This window comes from Erythrolamprus reginae, chromosome 12, assembly GCF_031021105.1.
Source record: "Erythrolamprus reginae isolate rEryReg1 chromosome 12, rEryReg1.hap1, whole genome shotgun sequence".
Taxonomy (NCBI): domain Eukaryota; kingdom Metazoa; phylum Chordata; class Lepidosauria; order Squamata; family Dipsadidae; genus Erythrolamprus; species Erythrolamprus reginae.
In genome coordinates, this window is record NC_091961.1 from 14,160,948 (window position 1) to 14,179,152 (window position 18,205).

The 18,205-nt window shown below is 40.0% G+C and overlaps 1 protein-coding gene across 1 annotated transcript in view; it reads right to left on the reverse strand.

The window, feature by feature from the left end:
- Window positions 1-14,447: 14,447 nt before the first annotated feature.
- KCNU1 (potassium calcium-activated channel subfamily U member 1) overlaps window positions 14,448-18,205 on the reverse strand; it is a 194,718-nt gene continuing 190,960 nt past the window's right edge. The window contains 1 exon segment of the mRNA XM_070765628.1: window positions 14,448-14,509. Within this exon segment, the coding sequence (XP_070621729.1) occupies window positions 14,448-14,509 (62 nt within the window).

The window sequence follows — 18,205 nt, forward strand, 5'->3', positions numbered from 1 at the left end:
ACTCTTTAAAAAACCCTTGACTTTGTGACTGAATGGTCAAACATCTGGCAACTCCAAATCTCAAACAAAAAAATGCTCTGTCCTACACAATGGCAAAAAGAAGCAAACACCAAATACAATCTGAATAAACAAGTCTTCACAGACAACCCTCACTCCAGACCAATCCTTGAATACAGCTCATCTGTCTGGAACCCACACTGCATTTCAGACATAAACACTCTAGAAAACATCCAGAGATACTGTACTTTATTTATTTATTTATTTATTTATTTATTTATTTATTTATTTATTTATTTATTATTTGGATTTGGATTTGTATGCCGCCCCTCTCCGAAGACTCGGGGGGACTTTACTAGAAGAGCCCTCCACTCCTCCACTCGCAAAAGAGTACTCTATGCAACTGGAATTATAATCTTAGGTTTAGAAAGCTTACAATTACGTCACCTTAATCAGGAAACTTTAAGATGGAGCCCAACAGAGAGCATAAAACCAAGATACTCCTAGCATCTCGGGGGGTTTTGATCCAGGAATTCAAGGCATTCCTGTCAACCATTAAGATCCATCTTTCTAAGCAGTCACCATGTTTCCAGTGTCTTTTTCCCTTCTTGGAATTGAACCCAGAAGGCTATTTCTGCCAACAGACATGGAGAATGTTTCAGAAGGGACCCTCCCAGATTTTCCAGAGAGTAAAAGGAAAGTATGGGATGCATGCTTTTAGTCTTTAGTCTTGCAAGATTCTATTAGTGTTACACTAACAATAAAAATAAAATCAGTACTCTCAGTGATTCTTCTTGCTTGTAGGGCTAACATTGGGCTAGGGAACTGTGGCAGTTCTAATTCCAGCACATCTGGAAGGTGCCAGTTGGGGAGACAACTGAATTGATGTGAAGTACAGAAGTCAAATCAGCACCCTGCTTGTTTAAATAAAGAACAGTTTGGAAAAACATGATGAGCTGATTAGATTTCAGGCCAGTTATTCTTAAATTTTCTTGGCTTTTCAGAGAGAGAAATAAATAAATACTTTATTGCCATTGTATGTATGTATATACACAGTATACTCATACAATGAAATTCACATGATGCCTAAAGACCAATCCCAACATAGATAATAGAATACACAGTGGTATCTCGTCTTATGAACTTAATTCATTCCATGACGAGGTTCGTAAGTAGAAACGTTTGTAAGATGAAACAATGTTTCTCATAGGAATCAATGTAAAAGCGAATAATGCATGCAAATCCATTAGGAAAATCCCAAACTTTAGAAGGGAGGCGAACGGAGGGCGGGGAGGAGCAGCGAAAGGGGGCGGGTGGAAGAAGCAAGGCTAACTGGGTGCTTGGAGAGGCAGAGAAAGGGTGCATGGGAAGGAAGAAAGGCGAGAGGGGCCGCCCCTCCCTTTTCTTCCTTCAAACACACCCTTTCAGTGCCTCTCCAAGCACTCCGTTGGCCTTGCTTCCTTCATACAAACCCTGGCAACAGAAGTCCTGAGGTGGGGTTTCCCAGTGAGGGGAGCCTCAAAGGAATCCCAGCAGCACAAGAACGGGCGCTTCAGCTGGCAATGGAAGTTGGGAGGTGGGGCATCCCAGTGGCAGCGGCTTGGATTCATAAGGTGAAAATAGTTCGGAAGAAGAGGCAAAAAAATCTTAAACACCTGGTTTGTATCTCGAAAAGTTCTTTAGAACAGGCGTTCGTAAGATGAGGTACCACTGTAATTCTTTATTGGTCAAGCGTGATTGAAATTTGTCTTTGGTGCATATACTCTTAGTGTACATTAAGGAAAATATACATTTGTCAAGAACCATGAGGTACAACATCATAGAGGTCAAATAAGCAATGTGGAAACAATCAATATTAATTAAAAAACTTAAGGATTTAAGCACCAATTTACAGTCATATAGTCATAAGTGAGATAGAAATGATGAGAAAAAACTAGTAGTAATAGTAGTTCAGACTTAGTAAGTAGTTTGATAGTGTTGAGAGAATTATTTGTTTAGCAGAGGGCAATCCCGAAAAATATGCCCCGTCCACCACAAATCCCCCACCCTGAGCCATCCAAACATCTACACAAGAGATCAAGTAATACTATCTAACAGCTCACTGATGGTGACCCTTTCGTTCATTGTTAAGTGTGTGTACAGTTCTGGGATAAAAACTATTCAGAAAACATGTGTCTGAGTTTTAATTGTTCTGTATCTTCTGCCAGAAGGCAACAATTCAAAAGATTGTAAGCAGGATGAGAAGAGTCTCTGAGAATGTTGTGCACCTTCCTAGAACAACAAGATGTGAAGATAGCTGGTTGCTGGAGCCCAATGATATTCTGGGCAGTTTTAATGATTCTCTGTAGAGCTTTTTTATCCGCTACAGAGCTGTTCCCATACTATGCAAGAATGTCCTATTTATTTATTTTTTATTTATTTTGTTTTGTCAAGTATGTATTGGTGGTATACAGAGATATAATAATATTTATATACATGATACTAGTAAAAGCGAAACATTAGGACAGGGGACGGAAGGCACTCTGTTGCACTTATGCATGCCCTTTACTGATCTCTTAGGAATTGGGAGAGGTCAACAGTGGATAGTCTAAGAGTAAAGTTTTGGGGGGTTAGGTGATGATACTACAGAGTCATATAGTGATTCTATGCATTAATTACTCAGTTGCTAAAATTGTATTTCCTGCAGTCAAGTTTGGAGCGGTTTACTTTAGGTTTGCATTTGTTGTCTGTTGTGGTTGAAGCTGAAGTAGTCATTGACAGGAAGGCTGTTGTAGCAAATGATTTTATGGGCTATGCTTAAGTCATGTTTAAAGCGACATAGTTCTAAGCTTTCCAAACCTAGGATTGTAATTCCAATTGCATACGGTACTCTGTTGCGAGTGGAGGAGTGGAGGGCTCTTTTAGTAAAGTATCTCTGGACATTTTCTAGATTGTTTATGTCTGAAATGTAGTATGGGTTCCATATAGATGAGCTGTATTCAAGGATTGGTCTGGCAAAAGTTTTGTATGCTCTGGTTAGTAGTGTGAGATTACTGGAGCAGAAGCTACATAGGATTAGGTTAACAGTTCTTGAAGCCTTTTTGGTGATGTTGTTGCAGTGGGCTTTGGCATTTAAGTCATTTGATATGAGTATTCCAAGGTCTTTTACGAAGGTTGTCTGTAAGGTCTTGTTTATTCAGCTTGTATTTGGTGTTCTGATTCTTTTTGCCAATGTGTAGGACAGAGCATTTTTTTTATTTATTTTCACAGGAGCAAAATAACTGGCAATTTTTGCATACACAGGATCAAAATAACTGGCAATTTTTGCTGCCAGAAGGACATCTGTGCGTGAGATTTTGGGTGCTGCACATGTGCAGCAGTCGAATCTCACTGGGGCGCCTAGAGTGGCAGCTAGGGCCAGTGGCAAAAGCAGCCTGCCCGAGCTCCGGCTGTGTGGCCTGGTCTCTGTTCTCCCATGCCGCAGGAGAGAAATACCTGTGGCGCAGGAGAGCACAGAGAGGCCATGTGGCAGGAGCTCGGGGGCACCTGGCCTGCTCCCCATGCCATGGCCAATCCTCTCAGCATCCCTGCAAAGGGTCATGCACCAGAGCAAAGTAAGAGCCAGGTGGGGTAGCAGAGTGGGTGGCGGGCGGGCTGCTCACAGTACAGCTGCTGCTTGAGTGGGGGAAGCAGTGGTGAGCAGCAGGGGGAGTGGTGATGAACAGCGTGGGGAGTGACGGCGGGTGGGGGAAGCAGCGGCGAGCCACGGGGGAGCAGCGGTGAGCAGGGGGAACAGCAGAAAGCAGCAGGGGGAGCGGCAGTGGTGAGGGGCGGAGCAACAGTGAGCACTGGGGGAACAGTCACTTACCTTATTTATTTTTGGCCTATTTCCAGGCCTTTTCACTTCTGTGCATGCTCAGAAGTGAAAAAACCTGGAAATCATAGTGCTGGGAATGGGGGTCCATCCCTGATAGGGGGTAAATTTCAAGGAATAATTAAAGAAACAGCTTGACAACCTCCTCCCCTTCAAGAATAAAGGATGTTAGTCTATCTAATGTTCCCTTAGTGAATCATCTTTTCAAGAATCCATGAAAGTGAACTGTTGATATGAAAATACTTTATCTGCAAAAAAGCTGGCTTTAAAGCCCATTTAGTTTTATAACAATGGACAATCCTTGAATAAAAACCATAGATTATCTCAAAAAAAGTGACAAATGTGTAAACAAAGTAAGAAGGTTTAGAGCACCTGGTTTTATTCTTTTCATTTTTGAAATTTCTTTTAGGGCAAAATAATCAGTACCATAATCAACCTACATTGTCTCCATAGGACAAGTGTAGCCTGCAGTCTATGGACTTTAAATAAGTGTTATCAGGTAATCCTGGTTGATTTATAGCACCATTTTTCCAATAAAATGGAAGGAACCTGGAGTAGATTCTAATCCTTCTCTGCAATTTTTTTTAATTAAATTGTGATTGTTAAGTTTTACCTATCACCTCTTTCTGTTGTTTGTATGTAAAGAAGAATATGATTGCCATACATTCTCATAATTAATTTTCCTTGAAATTTGCATATTTGTAAATCATTGCAGATGGCAGATAAAAGCAATATTTAAAGAAAATCAATAGTTATTTGTTGAAACTGGAAATATTGACAATCTGAATTTTGGTTTAATTAGTAATATTCACAGTAGTGGGATTCAATTTTTTTTACTACAGGTTCTATGGGCATGGATTGATGGGCATGGCAGGGGAAGATTACTGCAAAATTTCCATTTCCTTCCGATCAGCTGGGACTCAGGAGACAGAGAACAGATGGGGATGGGGGCCAGTCAGAGGTGGTACTACTCAAAACTACTCAACATTTCTACTACCGGTTCTCCAGAACTGGTCAGAACCTGCAGAATCCCACCTCTGATTATTTGCATTTCAAAATTATGTTTCTTGTTTTCTGACTTCAAAAATTCAATTCAATTTCAATTCAATTTAGATTTGTATGCCGCCCCTCTCCGAAGACTTCCATGAGCATAGGACGTTACCTGTTTTCATCCTCATCAGTCCAATAAGGTTTCTGTTAAATTATTTGGCATATAGTTCACACAATCTCTGATTTAGGCTATATCTTTAAGGGTTATATTCTAAAAATATGAAAGCTAACAAGTGACTCCCCTGCTTTGCAATAGTATTTTTGTAAGCTTACAGAAAAGAAGGGAACCAGAATCCTAAATTCATGTTTTCTATAATAAAGGACTCACCAGAAAAATGATGCTAACTCTACTGAACAAACAATTAAAACTGTTCATTTCAATTTTACAGAAGTTTCTTTGTAGTTTTAGGTATGCCTGCAATATAACTATCTTTGAGTTAAGAAATATGACCTTAGCAAATTCTTACCAAGGCTCTCTAACTCTAAATTAAACATAATCTCCCATGTCACATCTCTCTGCGAACTAATATCAAATGCAAGGTGTTCAGCCTTAACCTTCTGCATAGGAACTGTCTACCTATTTTCAGTATGCTTCTTTTCCCATTGTATTTTCTTTTTTATTTCAAAATTCTTCAAAGGCAAACTATCTATGGAGATTTTCAATCATCCAAGTCATGGTTGTCCCAAAGGTACTTTTTGAAAGGTAACTGGACTTCCTTAGTTTTTTTTCTTTTCTTTTTTTTATATATATATTTAATTTTTTAAATTTAAACACACACACAACATATAACATATAACGTGCTCAGTGATTCCGCCACCAGACAATCAATCATACCCCACGACCAGTTGAGGGTATTTCTTGTATAAATCATTTAAACCCAAGAGTGAAATATTTCTTTACGTATTATAGAGTGATTCCAACTTGGTATCGGATCCTACTCACCACATGTCATCTTACCTTGTCCCATCACCCCATCAGCTGTTGCAAATCAGTTTCATTCATCGAATTCATCCTTTTATCCATAATCTCGAATTGAATGTGGTCCACCATATACCTATACCAATTTTGAATTATCTATTTTGTTGCGTCTTTCCACCCCAAGACTATTACCACCTGAGCGCTTTCTATCGCTGCTTGTTTTATTTCTCTGTATTCTCCCATCTCACTACTTTTTACTAATACTGCCATTTCCTTAGTAATCGTCCATCTTATATTTAATATCCTATTAATATCCTCTTGCACTTTTTGTCAAAAGTACTGCACCACTGGGCCTTCCCAGAGCATATGCATAAACACTAGACGCACCTCATTTTTGAGCTCTAATTGTGATATATAAAGGTGAAATTCCTCTTTAAAACATCATAAATCCTTCTTGAAGGAAAGCAGAGGAGTAAAGCATTCTCAGGAGATCAAAGAGAATCTACGATCTGAGTTTCTAAGGAAGACGGGACTTCTTTCGCTATTACGAGTGAGTACAATCAATCTTAATAAAATGGCTGAAGAGTCTGAACCTAGTCTTGGCAAGATCGAGACGAAGCTGGATCAGCTATTACAAATTGTTTCAGGCTTTGAACAGAGGTTTCAAAAAGTGGAATCGGCTTTGGGAAATCTTTCTTTAGACTTTAAAACAGTTAAGAAAGAAGGAGAGGTGGCGGCAGAAAAAAATCAAAGTTTGGAAAAACAAGCTAAAATTCAGAATGAGACTTTTAGACAATTGAATTACAGAATTGCTAATTTGGAAGATCGCCAAAGGAGAAGGAATTTATGTCTGTGTGGATTTAGGCCAGATTTTGCTTCAGGTTCAAAATTAAATGAAGCAATTCTAGGTTGGATGCAAGCGCAGGGTGCTCAGGTTCTTTCTGATGATATTTTACGTGTCCATTGGGCTGTACCACGTAGAAACCAGGAGAGGCAAAGAGACATTGTTATGGCTTTGGTCAGCGAGAAAAAAGCTGACGACATTTACAAATATTTGAAAAGCTGTGCCAGCCTTAAACAAGATGGGAACGAGATAAGAGTTCTGAGAGATCTCTCTTGGGAAACCTTGAGAGCGAGAGCTGCCTTACACCCAATTTCAAGCCGCCTATATCAAAGTGGAAAAAAGTTTACTTGGGGTTTTCCAGTTGCCATTTTGGTGTTTCAAGAGAACAAGATGTTCAGAGCTCAGTCACTGGAGGAGGGAAAGGCATTATTGAATCAACTGGGTATTCAGTTTCAAGAGGGTGAGCCATGAGGAGCAGAAGGAGGGGGGACTGTAGAGCCAAAAAGAGCTGAAGAAGGAGAAGGAGGAGAAGATTATTTTAGCGGTCGCAGTACCCCAGACAAGGAGGAAAGGCAAAGGGAGAAAGAGCTGAAGGAGTTAATCGGGCAGGTGCAGGCCATTACAAGGGAGCAGAGAAGAACAAGAGCCCAGTGGGACAAGAAAGCGAAGAAGTGATTTCATCAGAGACGTTTCTGGAATGCCGTGTTAACTCTTATTTTTGTTGGGGGGGAGAAGGGAAAAAGGTAAAGGAAGTTTAAAAAAAAGTAAAAGAAGGAATCATTTAAATGGATAAGAGTGGGAGAGGAATTTTTCTCTTTAATTATATTTAAAAGTAGTTTTTTTTTTCTTGAAAACATTTCACTTCTTATCCAAGATACTTCTTCAGTTCTGAACTGAAGAAGCTTTTTGGATGAGAAGCGAAATGTTTTCAAGAAAAAATTAAGAAAGCCCAATTGTGTTCTAAAATTTACCAGGTAATTTTTTTTTAAAAGAGGGAAGGACTATCATTGATACATAAAAAGATATTTTGAAGGGTCTAAACGGCAACATCTAATTAACCTTGTTTTTCCTATTGCAGTAAATGAGGTTAAATGTGTATAATTTTAGAAGAGCTGTGCATGTGTTTGTATGTGTATGCACATACAGTTTATATAGTAGTTAATGTATATTTTGGTGTGCCTGTGAGTAATATGTATGTACACATATGGCTTATATATGTAGGATTAAATAGTATATTCTGGATATTCAGTAATAGTAAATATCTTGTATCTCTTTGAGGCGAGGAGAGGCCAGGCACACTAACCCAAACCCTTGATGTGAGTGACATCAAGTTGGCCACCTTTAAGCCAGTCACATGACCTTTAAGTCACCCCCTGGTCACATGATCATCAAGCCACTCCCACCTGGTCACATGGCTGGCAAGCCACACCCACAAAATAAGTCACACCCACAGCATGGTAGTAAAAAAAATTGCAGCCCTTCACTAACTTGGATGATAACAATACATCAAAAAAGCAATGATATATCAGCTCTCTATTGCCAGGATCATGGATATGAAATCACTGGATGAATCAAAGGCATCTTGAAAAACAAATTTAATTCTGATGTGACTTCACTTAGTTCCTTGTTTTGGCCATCATTTATTTCATTTTGACCATTTGTTTAAGTGCATCCTGCAACATACTGACCAAAACGGGCTACTAAACCTTGTATTAGTAATTATTTTACATAGATAATATACACTTTAAAAAGAATAATGGGCTTTTACTTAAGAAGACAAGATGGATTGAATTTTCTTCTTCGCTTCCTTTCCATCCTTTTCCCATTTACTAAGCATCTCTTTATTCATCACTTTAATTACTTAATCGTAAATTTTTTAGGGGGTTATTTAGAAAGAAAATTAGCATCAAAGCTTGGCAGGTCTTTCAAAGGTTTTTGGAGGATGGCCAAGCAGTTTCACCCGTGATTAATTAGATGAGGAGGGGGAATCTACCCTTATAAATAGTGGAGGGCTGCTGAGCTCTTTAAGCAGTTCCATGACTGCTGGCAGCTCAGGAGATTATGATTGATGGGTTATGCTGGTGTTATATACTGCAGCAACTTTTCATTGTATGTATACACCCACACCCAAACATGAAAACCTCAACGTGGAAAGTTATGGAGCCTACCAAAGGCATACCAAAGCCTTTCTTTTAGAGTTGTCCAAGATATTTGACATAATCAACCATTGCCAGTTAACTATAAACAGCTCAGAACTCTTTCCTGGAGGCACAGATCTATTTAGATGTTTTTCTTAATCTTGCCTTTTAAATTTGGCATGAACAAACAAGTTACAGCTTCCTGAAGAATGTAACATCCTTCTACATCCAACAGTAAAATAGGGCAACTTCTTTTGATTTTCTTTAACACATTTTAATTGATTTTTTTGAATATTTACATCTTTGTACTTACAGGTGGGTAAACATGCATATACTTTACACTTATATCAATATGTTATATATTTATACATTTGTACATATAATTCTGTATAATATTCCATCTCTTACTGTGAGTTTGCATTTCTTTTTTCTGTCCATTTGTACCACTTTGTCCAGGTTGCATAATAATCTGAGTCCTTTTGATCATTTAATTCCATAGTTATTCGGTCCATTTCTGCACATTCATATATTTTTTTAATTATCTCCTTATCACCAGATGTCCGTGGGTCTTTCCATTTTTGTGCACAAGCAATTATTGCAGCTGTTACAATATGTGGTGTTATTTTATATTTTTTACATATGGTTTTCTAATAATGCCTAATAAAAAGAATCCTGGCATAAATTCAATTACGGTATCTGTTTTTTCTTGTAACCACTTTTTCAGTTTCCTCCAATATTTTTTCACTTCGGGACATAACCATCATAGATGAAAGAAGGTGCTTTGCTCTTCTTTACACTTCCAACATGCCTGATTTGGGTATATCTTAGTCAATCTTTTTGGTGCTAAATGCCACCGATATAGCATTTTATATAGGTTGTTGATTTAGTCAATCTTTTGATTTTCCGCCGCATTCGGTACATATAACCTAGTTATTTCTGAATGTTTCAAGTGATATTATAGCACCTTTCAAAAAATACTTTGGCTTTAAGAATTTCTCACCTTTCTTAAGAAACAGATAGGAAGATAAATAAATGGAACCTGAATATTTCACATCTTTTGCATACAGAAATGCATACAGAGTGCAAAGGAGAATGGGAAGAAGTTATTTAAGTTTCTTACTTAAGTTAGCCAAGGAAATTAAAAAGTGTTAGATTCACTTTTAAAAGAAGGAGCGAGTCAAAGGAAGAGTTAAACACCTTTATTGTCTATTAGTTAGAACTAATATGAACTGCTGGCATGTTTCAGGGAAGCCGCTTTTAAGGGCTTCCCTGAAACCTGCTAGCCACTGAAATCAGTTTATTTCTCCCACCCCTGGATTGGCCAATCAGTGGCAGCTATGCAAATTCATACTCCGTACGTCAGTACATAACACCCCTCCCCTCTTAATTTCTGCAATGTCCAATCTGGAATCGACATAGGTCATGTAGTCGTGAAAATAAACAGGGTGCCAAATAGCCCTACTGGGCCTGTGTGATTCAGTTCCTTGGGAGTTTTTGACTAGAGTGGACATACCTGTTTCTGTCCCTCCATCAGGTTGTGGAAAGATCTGGAACTGGCCTCCAGGCATGGCAGCTGAAGTCTTCGCATCTATGCTCTCCAGTCCCAGTTGATGTCATTGGACTCCATGGGTTGTAGGCAGGCTAGAGTTCCCAAACATTTTACTACTATACTGTGTGTGTGCCTTATTTCATGGGTGTGGCTTGATGGCCATGTGACTGGGTTAAGAGCTCAACTATGTTGGTACCTTTGTAGTTCTGTACTCTTTTATAATGGTTTTTTTAAAGTTAATTTTTGCTTCACATCTGCTTTTATGTTTTCTACCTTAACATGTGCTTATTAATTAACCTATGCATTACTTTTACTTATATTTTGAGCGCTATTGGTTGAACATCCACGAGTTTTATAAAAATAAATATTCTTAAAAGCCAATTTTGATTTTTTTTATCATAAACTTAGTACTATGAATGAATACTAGAGGACGAAAATCAAATCAGAAAAGAGTGCTTCATGGACAAGTATTTTTTTCTCAGTTGAAAGACAAAATTGTATAGCACATATGAGACCATAAGCATCCTACTGCATGTGAAAAGTTGCTGATTATTATTTTTTAAATATTATATGTCCAATGAAAGTTGTGGGCAGAGAAGCCCGGGTGCAAATGCCCAGGGATTTTCCTGCTGCAGCAGCAGAGAAAGAGGTGCATGAAGGGGGTGGGGGTGGGGGGTTCCAAGCACCAACCACACTGCCTCCTCCTTCCTCAAGTCGAGTTCCAGCCACAGCAGGCCCAGAGAAGTGGGGGGGATGGCGTAGGTCAGCCCAGAGTGGCTGATTCTGGCGGCCCAAGGGAAGCAGGTCAAGTTCACACTAGTTGCAAAGGGGAACAGGCAGACTGTTAGAAGCCAATTAGGGAACTGGAGTAGAAGGCAATGGAGGAGGTCCGCTGAACTGAGGGTGGCCGAGAGGAGGTAGGCTTGACTCCCTCCCTCCCTCCCTATAGCCCCAACCATTTCCCTGTGCAAAGGTCATTATTAAGAAGAGGCGAAAGGGCTGCTAGGGACCATGGCTGCTGTCCTTCTTCCGAGATACTCAAGCCTTGTATTTATTTTATTTATTTATTACTTAGATTTGTATGCTGCCCCTCTCCGAAGACTTGTAACTCTGCCTTGCTCCTGGGTGCCTCTTTAATGCCTCATTACTGGCTTTTATTTTAACATCTGTGGTCGAATGCTTCATCTGTGGATGAGGAATCCCAGGAACTCTACACTGGTGACCCCAATTTTACATTTATATTTTTTTACTTTAAGACCCTTTTCTTTGAAATGCACTAGTACTTTCTGCAGTCTGTCCAATAATTGCTCTTCTGATTCCTCTGTAATGAGTACATTATTGAAATAGGGGACCACACCAGGAATACTGTGTAGTAAGTGTTCCATCATGCTGTGGAACCGACCAGGGGCTATACTGATCCCAAATTGCATTTGAACGCTCCCCGGTGTGTTACTATTGTCTGGGTTTTTGCTGTGGCTGCATCCACAGACAACTGCTGGCATGCCTGGGCCAGATCATGTTTGGCAAAAAAAAAATCCATTGCCCAGTGAGTGCAATAGATGTTGCACAATGGGCACAGGGTAGCACATGGGATTCCCCTGGAAATTGTTTTTGGGGTTTCAGTTGTTGATTTGGGATAGTTGGCACAAACTACTTTAGGGTTCCCCAGGCCCTAATGGTGAATATGGAGCCAATATCTAGCTCCATGTCACACAGGAGTCCCTCAATAGCCATGGTGTTATGAAATTTCTCCCCTTGTCCAGTGTCAAGGTGCCAGAGTGGCCCTCAGTGGTGTGGTAGATTCCCCTGGTGTCTTGAGGGTTTTGCTCATCTCTTTGCTTGCCCCATTGTCCCCCAGAATGGTTCTGACTTTGTCTTCCTGATCTCCTGGGTAGCCTGGGTGGAAATGGGGCAGGCTGGCATAGTGATGATTCTGTGGCTTTGCAAGCCTCTGCTATGTGGCCTTGCTTTTGGCAGAGATGGCAAATGTCTCTTTGAATTTGCAGGTATGACTCGGCAGCCAGAACACCCTGGTTGCCTTTGTTTAAAGTCTCTGTGGCTCACTTGTTGTCCTTGAAGGATGTGGTACAAATTGTCATCCTCCTCAATTTCTCCTCTGTATCCAGGACTTCAGTTATCCAATTGATCTGGTGATTGGTGCTATGGATTCTGCTGGTTTTCTAGATGTCAGCTGCAGATCAATGATTTGGCGGCTGTTGCTTCTTCAACTACATCTTTAAAAGTTGCTTCCCTCTGGATCAGCAATTTCTTCTTAGGTTGAGGTCCCTCATAATAAAATAATCCTGTCCTTCATCATCTCCTCTGGATTTATGAACTCGTACTTGAATGCAATTTCCCAGAGTTTAGCCATGACGTTGTTGATGGATTCGCCTTCTGTTGGCACTGATGGTAAAACTCATTCTTGTTGGCCATTGGAGGGGCTTAGGATTCGTAATGTTCTGCTAGCTTGGTCTGTAGGGTTGACCAAGAGATGAACTCAATGTCCATTGGAGCCACCAGGGTCTTTGCCATCTTGTATGTTTGTGGCCTGGCATCTTGTATGTTTGTGGCCTCCTGTTGTCCGGTAGATCCTGGAAATTGTTTGCCTCCAGGAACATGCAGAAACAAGACATGTAGGTTCACCATTTTCTTTGGATCAAAGAAGGTTGCAGCTGGAGATGTTTGTGTAATCATCCTCTAGTTTGGCTGGAACAGGTTGGTGTTGCTTCTTAAGATGGCCAAGGATGCTACAAGGTGACTTTGTTCTGTAGTCTTCTTCAATCACCTTCATCACCAGTGTTAGGTTCACTCATAAAAGAAGGAGTGAACCACAGAAACAGTTAAGTACTTTTATTGTCTATTAGTTAGAACTAATATGGACTGCCGGTAGGTTGCAGGAAAGCCACTTTTAAGGGCTTCCCTGAAACTTGCTAGCCACTGACAGCAGTTTATTTCTCCCACTGCTGAATTAGCTAATCAGCAGCGGCTATGCAAATTCATACTCCATACGTTAATATGTAACAAAATCAATCAATCAAACAAACAAACAAACAAACTATATGTTAATATAAGTGCAGATGGGCAAAATTAATCCTAGCCTGATAGTAGCAACATCTAAAGTAGAGTGGTAGCTTTTACAATCATTAGTTTGCAATGTGTTAACTTTCAACTTTTACTATGTGGGGAGGGGAATTCTCATAGAAATTTCAGCAGCTCCTCTTTGAGGAAGATGGGCAGTTAAAAAATATAAAGTATAAATAAACAAGTAAATGAAAGAATCTTAATGGTTTATAATTTATCAGTTCTGAAATTGAAAAAAATCAATTGGTGGTCCTCGACTTACAACCACAATTAAGACTGTCTGATAATCAGAAATTATCTGAAAAGATCACAAAACACAGTTATATGATTTCAGGACTCTACAACTGTTCTAAATACAGCCAGTTGCCTAGTGCCTGGATTAAAGTGACATTTTCTGAGACTATTGTGACTTCAAACTGTCATTAAATGAATGATGGTAAATCAAGGACAACCTGTAGTGCTTGATCCATTGATCTTCTTTAAATACTTATGTTTGTTTAGCTTTTAAACCTTATGACTCATTGATTGGTATTTGGCATGAAAACACAATTTATTAATAATGTGTTTTATTCTATAGCTGGCTACTTGGATCAGGAGCATGCCATTGAAGAGAGATTAGAAACAGCAACCCTTAAAGATTTTACCCCTGGCCTTAGATTCACCAGAGAAATCAAGCTGAAAGCAAAGCAGGAAGCAGAAAAGAAAAAGACTTCAATACACAGGCTATCAAGCCACCCACCTTGCCACAATGAATGCCTGGAAATTCCTCAAAACAAGTTCTAATCCTTGAATGACAGATGATCCCAGGTTCCTTTTCCCTCACTACAAGATTAAATATGTTACACTTGGGCACCTCTTCAAAAAATACTTTTACATCTCATTTCTGTCAACACTCTCTTCTCACCTGTCTCAAGCAAGACTCCACTTGGGAGTTTGAATTGTTCATATCTATTATACAGCTGGGGAGAGGCTCTGTTTGAGGCAGCCTCTCTTATCTGAAAAAACCAACACCTCTGTTATGAGAATTCCTGCAAGGTGTTAGAAAGTGTTTTCAACAACATATAATCCAGACCATAATCTGCAATTGGCAGCATAGAGCCAAAAGCAATATTCTTGAAACTGGAAATGCTGACAGTGTGATCTTTTTTAAAATTAGTTTTACATTCATGTCAGCCTGGTGATTCTCACAGTTTATTTTATTTATTTATTTATTGTTAGAGTTGGAAGGGACCATGCGGGTCATCAAGTCCAACCCCCTGCCTAAGCAGGAACCCTATAGCATCCTAGCCAAATGGCAGTCCAATTTCCTCTTAAAAATGTCCAGAGTATTGGAGTTCACAATGTCCGCTAGTAGGTTGTTCCACTGGTTGATCGTTCTGACTGTCAGGAAGTTCTTCCTTATTTCCAGGTTGAATCTCTCCTTGGTCAGCTTCCAGCCGTTGTTCCTCATCTGGCCCTCCGGTGCCCTGGAGAATAAAGTGATCCCTTCCTCTCTGTGGCAACCCCTCGTATACCTGTAGACTGCTATCATGTCCGCTCTGGCCCAGTTCCCGCAGTCTCTCTTCGTAAGTCTTGGTTTCTAGACCTCTGATCATTTTGGTTGCTCTTTTCTGCACCTTCTCCAGAGTTTCAATGTCTTTTTTGAAGTGTGGTGACCAGAACTGAACACAGTACTCCAGGTGTGGTCTTACCTGGGCATAGTAGAGTGGTATTAAGACTTCCCTGGTCTTGGAGTGTATTCTCTGTTGATGCAGCTTAGGACTGTATTGGCTTTTTTGGCTGCTGCTGCACATTGTTGGCTCATGTTTAGTTGATTATCCACCAAGACTCTGAGATCTCTTTCACCGTCGCTACTGCTGAGAGGGGTTTCTCCCAGGCTGTATGTGTGTCCAGTTTTTTTTTTTACCTAGGTGAAGGACTTTGCTCTTGTTGATGTTGAACATCATTTTGTTGGTGTGGGCCCACTGTGTTAGTCTGTCCAGGTCTTTCTGTAATTTGAGCCTGTCTTCCAGGGTGTTGGCTACCCCCGCCAGCTTGGTGTTTTCTGCGAATTTGATTAGTTGCCCTTCTATTCCCTCATCCAGGTCATTGATGAAAATGTTGAAGAGCACAGGGCCCAGGACAGAACCCTGTGGTACCCCACTGCCTACTTTCTTCCATGTGGATTTGGAACCGTTGAGGACAACTCGTTGGGTGCGGTCGGTCAGCCAACTGTTAATCCATCTGCACGTGTTGTAATCTACCCCGCTTTTTTCTAATTTGTTGATTAGGAGATTGTGGTCAACTTTATCAAAAGCTTTGCTGAAATCTAAGTATATGAGGTCCACTATGTTGCGCTGGTCTACTGATTTGGTTATGGTGTTGAAAAAGGATATGAGATTGGTTTGGCATGATTTGTTTCTGACAAGCCCGTGTTGGCTGTTGGATATAGAAACATAGAAACATAGAAGACTGACGGCAGAAAAAGACCCCATGGTCCATCTAGTCTGCCCTTTTACTATTTCCTGTATTTTATCTTACAATGGATATATGTTTATCCCAGGCATGTTTAAATTCGGTTACTGTGGATTTACCAACCACGTCTGCTGGAAGTTTGTTCCAAGGATCTACTACTCTTTCAGTAAAATAATACTTTCTCATGTTGCCTTTGATCTTTCCCCCAACTAACTTCAGATTGTGTCCCCTTGTTCTTGTGTTCACTTTCCTGTTAAAAACACTTCCCTCCTGAACCCTATTTAACCCTTTAACATATTTAAATGTTTCGATCATGTCCCCCCTTTTTCTTCTGTCTTCCAGACTATACAGATTGAGTTCATTAAGTCTTTCCTGATACGTTTTATACTTCAGACCTTCCACCATTCTTGTAGCCCGTCTTTGGACCCGTTCAATTTTGTCAATATCTTTTTGTAGGTGAGGTCTCCAGAACTGAACACAGTACTCCAAATGTGGTCTCACCAGCGCTCTATATAAGGGGATCACAATCTCCCTCTTCCTGCTTGTTATACCTCTAGCTATGCAGCCAAGCATCCTACTTGCCTTTCCTACTGCCCGACCACACTGCTCACCCATTTTGAGACTGTCAGAAATCACTACCCCTAAATCCTTCTCTTCTGAAGTTTTTGCTAACACAGAACTGCCAATGCAATACTCAGATTTAGGATTCCTTTTCCCCAAGTGCATTATTTTACATTTGGAAACATTAAACTGCAGTTTCCATTGCTTTGACCATTTATCTAGTAATGCTAAATCATTTACCATATTACAGACCCCTCCAGGAATATCAACCCTATTGCACACTTTAGAGTCATCGGCAAATAGGCAAACCTTCCCTACCAAACCTTCCCCTATGTCACTCACAAACATATTAAAAAGAATAGGACCCAGAACAGACCCTTGTGGCACACCGCTTGTAACCTGTCTCTGCTCAGAATACTCGCCATTAACAATAACTCTCTGATGTCTATGCTTCAGCCAGCTTGAAATCCACTGAACTATCCAGGGATTAAGTCCAATCTTCACTAATTTATCTATCAGCTCTTTATGTGGAACCGTATCAAAGGCTTTGCTGAAGTCCAGATAGGCAATATCCACGGCACCACCTTGATCCAACACCTTTGTGACATAGTCAAAGAACTCAATGAGATTAGTCTGACACGATTTGCCTTCAGTAAAGCCATGCTGATTTGGGTCCAATAAGTTATTGTTTTTTAGATGCTGATTTATCCTCTTTTTGAGTAGAGTCTCCATCATTTTAACTACAACTGATGTCAAGCTAACTGGCCTGTAGTTTCCAGCTTCTACTGCCCTTCTTGTGGATAGGCACAACACTGGCCATTCTCCAATCCTCAGGAACATCTCCTGTTAACAGGGATTGGTTAAACAAATCAGTCAGGGGGGTAGCAATGACAGATCTGAGTTCTTTAAGAACTCTGGGATGGATGCCATCTGGACCCATTGCCTTATTTATCTTTAATCTTTCAAGTTCTTCTAAGACATCGGCTTCTAAGATCACTGGAGCTGAATCCGTACAGCTGGAAGCAATGCTATATCCCTCTATAGTATTATTTTGTAAGGTGTCCTTTGAGAAAACTGAACAGAAGTAGCTATTGAAATGGTCAGCGATCTCCTTATTCCCATTAATGCATGTATTATTCCCGGTACTAAGCTTTGTGATGCTGCAGTTTTTCTTCTTCCTATCACTAATATATCTGAAGAAGGTTTTATCCCCCTTCTTTACAGATTTTGCTATTTCTTCCTCTTTTGAGGCTTTAGCAGCATATATTATCTGTTTCACCTCCTTCTGTCTCATTTTATACACCTCTCTATCAGCTATACTTCCAGACTCTTTATACCTCCTATAGGCAGCCTTTTTTTCATTGACTATAGCCCTTACATCATTGCTAAACCATAGCGGTTTCTTCTTCCTTTTACCTTTAGTTACTTGCTTTACATAAAGTCTTGTGGCTTTTAAGATGGCCTTTTTTAATACAGTCCACTGGGTGCTCGCTCCTGCCATTTTATCCCTCCCCTTTAATTCATTATTTAAATATTCCCCCATTGCATTAAAATTTGTTTTTCTGAAATCCAATACTTTGGTTGCAGTATAGGATTGCTCACAATCAGTTTTTACATTAAACCACAAACATAGATGGTCGCTGCAACCTAAATTTTCTCCCACCTTGACCTCTGAAACCCGATTCCCATTTGTAAAAACTAAATCTAGAATATTCTCCCCTCTAGTTGGTGTCTTAACTAGCTGTGCCATAGCTGATCC